Source organism: Lactuca saligna, chromosome 4 (assembly GCF_052625555.1).
Source record: "Lactuca saligna cultivar CGN05327 chromosome 4, ASM5262555v1, whole genome shotgun sequence".
NCBI lineage: Eukaryota > Viridiplantae > Streptophyta > Magnoliopsida > Asterales > Asteraceae > Lactuca > Lactuca saligna.
Genome location: NC_136420.1, coordinates 237,348,923 through 237,359,544, shown reverse-complemented (window position 1 = coordinate 237,359,544; position 10,622 = coordinate 237,348,923). Strand labels below are relative to the sequence as shown.

Below are 10,622 nucleotides of genomic sequence, written 5' to 3'. Positions count from 1 at the left end.
ATTTTCATGCATAATATGATGAATTATTTTCATGGGTTTTGATACAAAAAAAAGTATGTTTTTTATAAAATCCGGTCAATAGAAGCATTAAAAATAACAAGTTTATTTTAAGTTTATAACAAAACCAAACCATCTAGGATCCATTTATAAAGGTTAGATTAATATTAAAAACAACCAAACAGTGTTGTAGAATGACAACCTTTGAAGACTTTGAGCCACTTGGAATTGGGGTGTTGATGAAGTTATCAAAAATTCAAGAATATAGTTTATCTATGTGTATCCACCATCAAGAATAAGGCACATGGAATGCTAGTTCCTTCATGTATTCTTGAGTGTCTTTAGCCTTTAAGTAGCTAACGCTAATAAGCGCCAAAGGAGACAACTCAAGGGAGCTTCTAATCACCAAACACTAGCTTCAAAATGAGAGATGAGGAGAACATAAGAGTTTTCATCCACGAGAAAGAAGAGTAGAAAAACTAGTCAAAATTCATGCAAAAGCCTTCCTTTTATACCCATGCTTGAAAATTTAGATTTTAAGTTATTTAATTCCTTTTCATAGTTAGTAACAGGTATATTTAGAGAAGCAAGAATATCTTGTACCTTTTTGATCAACTCATCACATTCGTTGATCTGTGCACTGACAGGTTTGGCAGCAAAACACCTATCCTCTCACTCCTTTTCGCCTTCTATTCCCCCATCGGTTGTATATCCTCTCATTTGAGACACACATTCGGTCACCACAAAGCACCTTCTTGTTACAGGTTCTTCTTTTACTAGCATAGCCTTCCTATGAGTGGGCTTCCTGACTTCTTCATCCTCCGAATCTGTGGACCAAACTTCTACACCACCAAATTCATCATGGTTGTCTGTATCATGCAAAATTAAAGTATTCATAGTAGTATTGTTAGCAACAGACTTTCTTTTCTTGATTTCCTCCAGTCTTCTCAGGACGCTCGCTTCCTCATCTTCATCATTTATCTTTTCTTCTTTCCTTTTCAGCATACAATCTTTTGCAAAATGGTTCTTGCCTCCACAGTAATGGCAATAAAATCCTGAGTCTCCACCAACTTTCCCTTCTTTCTTTGACTCTTCAGACTTTAACCCCATCTTCGGTTCCTCCTTGATCCTTTCGGCACTGTAACTTCCCTGCCAGTTTCGGTTCTTATTGGCTGAGAAGTTTCTTTTGATGATTTTATTGGATTAGATACCATCATGGCATATTCCTCACCTATTAGATCATAGTCAGCAAGATCTAATTCCTCTTCTTCTTCAACCAAGCTTTTTCCTTTAGAGACAAGAGCTAAAGAACCCAAACTAGAAACCACATTCGTTTCGATAGACAATGCACTTTCATGGGATTTCAAAATACCCACTAGTTTCACCAAAGAATATGACTTGACTGTTCATGAGCTTTAACTGTAGATACAACAACTATCCATTCGGATCTGAGACCGTTCATGAAAGTGTCACACCCCGAAAACCGAAGGCGGAAACATTTTCGGGTCGGACTCCACGTTGAGTATCAAATCCAATGTACATAGTAAGCAAAGTAAACAACCATTACATCACATATTCGAATTTACATTTGTTCAAAAGTAAAGTGTTATAGGTGTTATACATATATATCATATGAACAAAAGTTAAGGCGAGTCTTCTGTACACTCCGTCTTCTCCAAAAGGGATCGCTGGGTACCTGTCTAATATGGACCTGAGAATACAAGCAGTTTGAAAATCAGCATAAAGCTGGTGAGTTCATAAGATGTTTGTTTTCTGAAAATGTACAAGTTCCCTTTGGTTTTTCTGAAAATGTACAAGTTTGTAAAGTTTGATTAACTGTTTTATTACACAAATTTGGTTATGTACAATTGTTATCTCAGGAAAATCCTATATTTTCCTAAAAGTAAGTTTAGTTATTGAATCCCAATGTAATGTTCGATTATCTATCATACTTGTCATATTAGCTAGGTATTATGATATCCTAATTGTGTTACGCTTGAATGTACCTAGATGCGTGCCTTCGTATTCGTATTCCTATTCTTAATCATATTCATATTCGTATTCGCATTCCTATTCGTATTCCTAGTCCTATTCCTAATCCTATTACTATTCGTATTCGTATTCGCATTTGTATTCGTATTCGCGTTCGTATTCGTATTCCTACTCCTAATCCTAATACTATTCGTATTCGTATTCGTATTCTCATTCGTATTCGTATTCCTACTCCTAATCCTAATACTATTCGTATTCGTATTCGTATTCGCATTCGTATTCACATTCATATTCATGTTATTACTTTAGTATTCCTATTCGTTCTGTTCCTAGTTAATACTTTCGTATTCGTTCTATTCTTAGTTGTATTTTCGTATTCGTTCTGTTCCTAGTTGTACTTTCGTATTCGTATTCGTATTAGTTCTAATTGATGATTGGTATGAATTATTCGTAGATTATGAAATATAATTTAGATCGTAACACTTTATCAAGAAATCTATGATTTGTCTGAAAGCAAACTTCGTAATTCGAACTATTTGATTAACAAAATTTTCAATATTACAAACATACATAATATAGACATTTGGAAATAATAAGTTTGAGTACAAGATTTCCTTGTACTTTTTCTTGTATTCCCCCCGTGAAAACATTTGAAAAACATTTGAAAAAGGGTAGGGGTATGAACTCACCGGTCGAGAAACATGTCAGATTGGATGTTAAGTGTCAGTTCGGGGCTTGATAACGCGTGAGGTTCCTATGTAATATGAAATGATATAAAAATGTATCTGATTAGACTTTAGATCACTAATTAGAAATGATTATACACTCCAAGACGCGAAAACACTTCAAATCAAGTGTTTGGAGTGACTCGGGTGACATCTAGGGACATGTAGGACCTAGATATGGAGTTTACTCTTCAAGAGTAAACTCCTTGAAGAGTTAACGGTCCATTGACTATATCCCCATGAGTTTACGGCCATAAACTCATGGGTGGTGGGTTCTTGGATGCCAAATGGTCATACAATGCACACGGGAAGGTTCTAGGACTGATTCCATGGCTTAGGAAGTGATTAGGAATCTAAATGACCTTGGATAAGAGTTTACTGTCTATGAAGTTGTTCTTCGGGAGTTTACTACCTTAAACACGAGTTTACTACCTTAAACACGAGTTTGTCCATGATTAATGAGTTTTAGTGGTTGAAAATTAAGCATACTAACTTCTAGACCCATTTTTAAGCCATACAAGGTGTTAAGGGCACTTTAACACCCATAGAATGAGTTTAAGGTCTAAGGAGATGAGTTTATGGTCTAAGAATGTTCTTGGACCGTAAACTCAAGCTTGTCCCATTTGAATAAGTTTTGGTGCATTTCTTGAAGGATTATAAGGTTCTATACTCTCATGGAAGCTTGTTGGAGGTGTTTAGGGGCAAACTAACACCTTAAGTTGAGTTTACTCCCTAAGAATAGGTGTTTACGGTCCAAGCATGTGCTTGGGCTGTGAACTCATGCTTATGTCCCAATTGAAGAGTTAAAGGTGTTCTAAGACCATGCAAACAAGTCCTTAGGTCATATCTAGGCTCCAAATGAGTTTTGGAAGGGTTTTAAGGCTCAAAACCCCTCATTACATGTGTTCACGGCCTAAGGAGGTTCTAGGACCGTAAACACGTGTTTATGGTCCTATTCCTCATATTTTTCACGAATTTGAAGGCCAAAGGTGTTATACTAGAAGCTAGGATAGTTACCTTGACGATTTGGAGCTTGTTTTGGATGATTTTGGCTTGATTTCGATTTCTAGAGAGAGAAAGTAGAGAGAGAGTGGAAAGGCTTCAAATGAGGCTCTCTCAACTTTATATATGCTGAAATTTTGGGACATGGTGGAATTCTACCCGATACTGTCGTCAAGCGAGGGTTTTGGTCGTACCCGACTTAATTATTTTTATAATTCGAAGGAATAAAACAGTTCTTTTTCCAAATAATAAATTGGGGCGTTTCCATGGATTTCTAACATATTTGTAAAATTATTAAGTCATAATAACAAACTTAAAATAAATGACTTAGTTTAGAAACGAACGAAAACAATTTAGGACGATGAATTTTTAATGACATATCGGGTTACGACGACGGAACAAACTTCGGGTTGTCACAGAAAGCAACCTTTTGTTCGATGACCTTCCTTTCAATCCCATGTTTTATCATCTTGCTTAAAAGATGATTGAAGTGATCAAAGGTTTGAACAAGTTTCTCTTCAGGCTTCTGCTTAAAGTCTCCAAATTCAGAGAGCAACAGAGTTTGAATTGAATGTTCCAAGTCTTCGTTAGTGGAATACAATTCTTTTAATCTATCCCAAATCTCTTTAGCAGTGGTGCAAGAACTTACCAAACGAAATGTATCTGACTGCAAGGCAAACCTTATCATCCTCAATGCCTTGATGTTGCATTGAAACTTTTCCTTCTCGTCTTGAGGAATATCTTTGACATCGTTAACAAGCTGATTGTACTCCTTCTGAGTTTTGACAATCTTAGAGGTGCTTGAGTGAGCAAATGGGCCAGTAGTGATCGCTTCCCAGATCAAGTATCCATTATCCTCCGATCCAATCATAGAATCTTCAAAGTGATGCGTCCAAACTTCATAGTCTTGTGTACACAAGATTGGTATCCTTGTCGTCGAACCAATGCTGTTGGAGATGTTGATTGGATTGGTTTGTGAATCATCCATGGACATTGTAATGACTTTTGATCGATTACTTGTAAAATATCAGACTTGTAGTATATCGTTAGGGTTAGATCAACGATTAATGAGATACGTCAATATGGAATGACGGCTCAATTAATATCAATCAATGCGGAATTAAAACCCTAATAACTTCTTCGACAGAAGAGATGTGTATGAATTACACAGTCTCCTACTCTGATAACAATTGATGAGAATTAAACTCTAGATCGATTAGATCTTTCACATGTATGAATATGAATATCAAACAAGACAAATACAGTAAGAGAAGGAACACTGAACAGAATCAAATATAAGCTTATGATTCAATAAAGTCACACCTCAGCAGAGCTCGATGAAGAACTTCCATTGTAGAGACGAGCTAGGTTTTACAAAACTCAAGGAGAAAAATTATGAAAGTGTTAACTACCAAGACTGCATGCATGCAACTTATATACTAAACCCTAGAACAAAATATACACGGATGGACAGGCCCAATACCGACAATCAAAACTGGGCTAAGGACCGAGCCGATGACGCAACATAATAATCCCGACAAGCACAATATCATATTTGCCGAAATGGATGTTAATCAATATGCTAGAAAAGAAGGGTATAAATAAGTAAAGCGTAACGAACAACTAAACCTTATGGTTTTGGGCAATTTGTGCATTTGGTCCCTAATTTATTTCTTAACTTGGAAGGTCCCTACTATTTGTTTGCGTTATACGCTTGGTCCCTATAATTAGTTTTTGTTACGCACTTGGTCTCAATCTTACCTAAACAGACTATTATTTAAATAGGAAAGAATGATGGGGTAGCTAAGGTAAGGTAAGAGGAGTGGGGTTGAGAGTGTGTTTATTTAAATAAATTAAAAAATCAATTGCAAAATAGTTTTTTTAGGTAAGACAAGGACCATGCACATAACAAAAACAAACAATAGGAACCTTTCATGTTAAAAAAATAAGTTAGAGACCAAACTCGCAAATTACTCTAAACCATAGGGACCATTCGTGTAATTTACTCAAAAAAAAAAAGATATGGTTATGTTGAAATGAACAACCACAACTACATTGTTTAAAGACTTAATGTTTAAAGGGAAACTTGTAGGAAATAACAATCTACGTTACCCTTCTTACCAATAATAGCAAACTACTTTATTGAGTGAATATGTTCTTTTGAATAAAATGACATCAAAGTTGATATAATTTATAATTGTAATATTTCATATTTTAGAAACTATTTATTTTATTTTATTTTAGAAAGTAACATGATTTAGTAAGCTATCTTAATTCTTATGTTTTAATTTTTCTTACTTTCCTACATTACAAAAGTACTCTTTCGTGTTTGTACATTTTATTGGAAACAAATTATAGTCATGTATAAAAATTGATAACAAACTATAATAAGTTTATTATGGATGTAATCAATTAGGTAGAATGTTATATTTGTTCTCGATGAAAACCACAAATAAAATAATTAACATATCATATGATTTAAAATTATACATCTGAAAATAGTAATTAACTTCAACAACACATCCAAGTTGAGGTGAGCAATTGGACCGTACCATAACCGGTGCCCGGTGCCAGAACCATTTTGAGAAGTATGCAAGGAATGTGGATACGATCAACTATGGTATACCGATGGTTGTTTTTCCAATTCTTGGATCGCCACAACATTCATTGTGTAACGACATCCGATTGATATGTCAAAATTTTCGACACAATGTCATTGATTCTTAAATAGTTGTTGGTCAACATGCTGGAAATATAATATTTTTGCTAAGGATTCATCTATGTCCGTTTAACGATTACATGTTCCCATTCAAGCTGCAGACAAAAGAATTTCCAATTCGATTATGCTTCGCTATTATAATTAGTGAAGTTCGGGGACAAACAATTCCAAATGTAGGTATTTATCTTCCAGAATCGGTTTTCTCGCATGACCAACTTTATTTGCCATTATTCAAATTTATATCACGTGCCAATACAAAAGTATTAATAAAGCTAACGAACAATTCAACAACAGTAAAGTCTACACATCAAATGTGGTGTGTAAGAAGTATTGCACAGTTAATAATGCACATTAAATCATGTGTTCATGTACATTTATAAAGAATCACAACTTTTCATTTTTAATTCTTATTGATTTCGTTTCTGTTAGCATGGTTCTTATTGATAATTGTTTAGATGTAATCTAGGTAGTTAATATCGTCGATTTCCAGGTGATTTCTAGGTGGGATATCAGTCATCGGTACTTATCAAAATAGCGGTGTCAAATATCGGTCAAAAATATCGGACCGCAAAAATCGATGATATTTACCAATATTTCCAGGTGGGATATCGGTTAAGTATTTTTACTTGCTTTTTTTAGTTTTAATTCATGGCCTTAAGTCTTATGATCTTAACTCAATTGAACCTGCTATTATGTTGAGTACTTAATTGTTAGTTTTAGGTTATATACTCATGTTTTAAGTATTAAGCGATCTTATTGTTATGTTAATTGTTAAATGCTTAAGTGTTAACTTGCTAGTTTCTATAGGTTTGATCATGTTGATGTGTTAAGTACTTAATTCTTAAATGATGATGATGATATTAGAGTTAATGTGAAATATCTAGATAAAATAATTAAATGCTTTGGTTGATGTGGACTTATAGAAAGATTTCATGGCTAAAAATTATGATTCAAACATTGTAAGTGTTGAGTTTTGACTTTTTATATTATTTTTATATATGATTTATGTTTATATATATTAATTATGCATGATATAAAAATACCGATATCCCGCCGTGATAACCTATATCTCAAATATCGGTCATTGACCGATATTTGATTTTGCACAAAATAAGTAATTACCTCTACAAACTAATTTCTCTAAAAGAATATTTCGCACCCTTGGTTTGATGCGAGTAAACGGTTTTTGTGTGTGTATATATATATATATATATATATATATATATATATATATATATATATATATATATATATATATATATATATATATATATATATATATATATATATATATATATATATATATATATATATAACATTCTCCCCCTGATCAAAGGTTGCATGTTCGACATATTTGACTCCCAAAAGCTCCCTCATTCCATTGAATTTGAATCTTATCAATGATTTCTTTAAGACACTTTTGGTTGTTCTTCGCTTCGTACGTATTTAACTCTGGCTCCATCAGGATTCTAGTGGGATTGCAATCTACTATTTGGGCTTTGTCAAGTGGTTTTTCCGAACCCGCCTGGTTCAACACAACACGATACAATCTTGCATTTGCTTTACTTCAATACCTAGATAGCAAGTAAGAGGGCGTATAGATCACTTATCGCAAATTCCTTTCGTATTTGGTTCTTGGATTCATCCATACCTGTATTTCAGGGCATCTACTTTGGCATACAAGAGCTTCAAACAAGGCTCTGATACCACGTGTAAGTGCTAAACAGTGGGTGTCTTTTTCCTATGAAGAAGCAACAAAGAACAGGGTAAAACAGAGGATGAAGATGAGGGGAATTTTTGGGCAATTTTCTTCTGTGATTCACATCATAAAAGACTCAACTACATTAAATACTAAGAAAATACCTAGAAAATCGGACCATAACAACCACCTATTCAGTAACAAACGACTACTTTATAACCAAACTTTTTTACCAGTTTATTTTATCACTTCCACTAAATTGGATACAAGTGACTTAAGATTTTGGTTTTGTCTATGATCTTTTCCTAAACGCACATTTTGAGATCGAATTCTTAACAAATGAGATAGAGTTCTCATGGAATGAGATTGTTCGGAAATGATACTACTTGTGGATGGGCTTTTTGACAAGATTATTTGATATCCATCGCTGAAGGAACCCATCCCATCCGCCATGAGCTGCCACACTAAACCACCACCAACAGTTCCTCCCGTATTGGCCATCATGTAAATGTTTCTATAAACAGCATCTATGTAAGAGTCTCTTTTGTTAATGTTATATTCTTGATTATTACTAGACTTCCCAAATTCGGCTATAACAAGCGGTTTCTTTAGGATAACTCTTGAATCCTCGTAATGACTCCACATCCATCTTTGCATAAATTCCATTTGTGAATCTTCATTTTGTCCAGACAACCTGCAGTATTAAAAAATCATTAAATACTTACTTGCCTTCAATAAGTAAAACAGAAGGTGAATTTACCTTCAATCAGGATAATGCAATAACTTATCATGGAAAAATCATATAGAATATATTACCATTGATCAGGATATGCATGTATGGTGGCAAAATCAATTTCGCTAACAAGATTGTTGGTGATGAAATCAGTTCCAACTTGGTAACCAGGGTTTATCTGCTTTCGTTCAGGCATTGTGTCACCATAAAACCCTTCCATGCCAACCTCCAACAGATGGTGTCTGTCCAATGATTTCACGAACGAAGCCATTTCTTGAATCCAACCCTGCAGCGAATTGTGAGTTTAGATTAATAAATTATAACATATAATTAATCATATCTAGAGCTTAATCATATAGTAAAAAATATGTACATTAACTGTTCTTCCAGAGTAATCAGCCTGGCAGCGGGGCTCGTTCATGAGTTCCCATGCCATGATTGTGGTGTCATCACGATATGCGATCCCGGTGATGGTATTGACCCTTGTTATAATTCTCTAAAGTAATCAGTATACATATAAGTTAGTTAGGTATAACAACACAAGCTCGATAATACATATATAAAACATAAAACTTATTTAATTTGTTGATCGTTGAACTTACTTGGACATGGTTCTTATAATACTCTTTGACTATAGGGTTGGTGTAAAAATCGTCGTCACTGCTGATAGGAACGCCTGCTTTTTTTACCCAGTCAATGTATTGCAGTCGCCCTCCGAAGTCGTTGAAATTGTTAACAAAACTTAATATCAACCGAATACCGTGTTTTCTTGCTTCTGATACAACGAAATCCAGTCCCTTCAAATTAACCAAAAAAAAAAAAGTTATTTTGTGTAAGAACAACTTTTATATGATAGAAAATTGGTCAAAACTCAGAAATGTGTTTGTAGCAATACCTGAAAAACATGTTCGTTGTATGCTCCTGGTGAAATCTGAAGAGCTTTGTCACCACCATCAGCGAAAGCCCATGTTCGGCATACTGAAAGACCAACATTCGCAGCATCTTGTAGGACTTCAGTAACTTTGATCCTCTCTTTTGGAACAGTGGCAACATTCATCATCCAATACGCATTAAATCCATTGAAAAGAAACGGGGACCCGTTTAAAACAAAGTTAGTTCCTTTGGTTTGAACAAAGCCGGCTGCTTTTCCCCTGTATACCCTACATTCACAAACGCAGCAAAGAAGAGCCATGCATAGAACTACTATGAGAGCACTCCATGAGTGATGGCCATATCTGATGTAGGTACTCATTGTTTAGTAGAAGGTTTGAATGCATGAAATGTTTGGAAACCATGGTTATATATATAATGGGTTGTGGATACGAAGTTTGATAAATATCCAAGTAGAAAAACATTGGAAGAAATACAAGAGATCACGAATTAAGACTTGTCTTTGGGTGCTAGAAAAGATGGTCGACTAGCTAGCCCTTCTAAGAAGAAAAAAGATCTATATAGTCGACGTTAACGATCTTTATTATTATAATATTAGTAAAAATAGACTTAGACACGCAAGTAAAAGTCATTCACGTATTTAACTATTTATGGTTGGTTCCAGTTTTATTTTGAAATAACATCTTGTTAACGGTTAATTCAAATTTAAAGTTTATCTTATATAGTAAACGTTAAACCCTTCTTATATATGCATGAAGTTTTGTGAGCAATTTACATATTTTGGCTTTTAACTTTTTAATAAAAAAAATATATTTAATAATTTGTTGGATAGTAGGTACTTTTATTTTTTATTTTAAATAAAAA

General features: G+C 34.2%; 1 protein-coding gene across 1 annotated transcript; it reads right to left on the bottom strand.

The window, feature by feature from the left end:
• Nucleotides 1–8,124: 8,124 nt before the first annotated feature.
• On the bottom strand, nucleotides 8,125–10,126 carry LOC145039060 (mannan endo-1,4-beta-mannosidase 5-like). Its single transcript, XM_078987200.1, has 5 exons — nucleotides 9,763–10,126; nucleotides 9,470–9,664; nucleotides 9,241–9,363; nucleotides 8,951–9,153; nucleotides 8,125–8,828 (listed from the first exon to the last, which is right to left on the bottom strand). Exons 1-5 carry the CDS (start codon nucleotides 10,117–10,119, stop codon nucleotides 8,372–8,374), a joined length of 1,335 nt encoding a protein of 444 aa, XP_078843326.1. The 5' UTR covers nucleotides 10,120–10,126; the 3' UTR covers nucleotides 8,125–8,371.
• Between the last annotated feature and the right edge of the window lie 496 nt (nucleotides 10,127–10,622).

What these genes read in the sequence shown, in the direction of transcription:
- LOC145039060 (XM_078987200.1), bottom strand. Translation starts at nt 10,119, where the DNA reads ATGAGTACCTACATCAGATATGGCCATCACTCATGGAGTGCTCTCATA. An exon ending in ACAACGAACATGTTTTTCAG is followed by an intron (nt 9,665 to 9,762) that starts GTATTGCTACAA and finishes GTTAATTTGAAG; the next exon opens with GGACTGGATTTCGTTGTATC. An exon ending in ACTCTGGAAGAACAGTTAAT is followed by an intron (nt 9,154 to 9,240) that starts GTACATATTTTT and finishes AATTCGCTGCAG; the next exon opens with GGTTGGATTCAAGAAATGGC.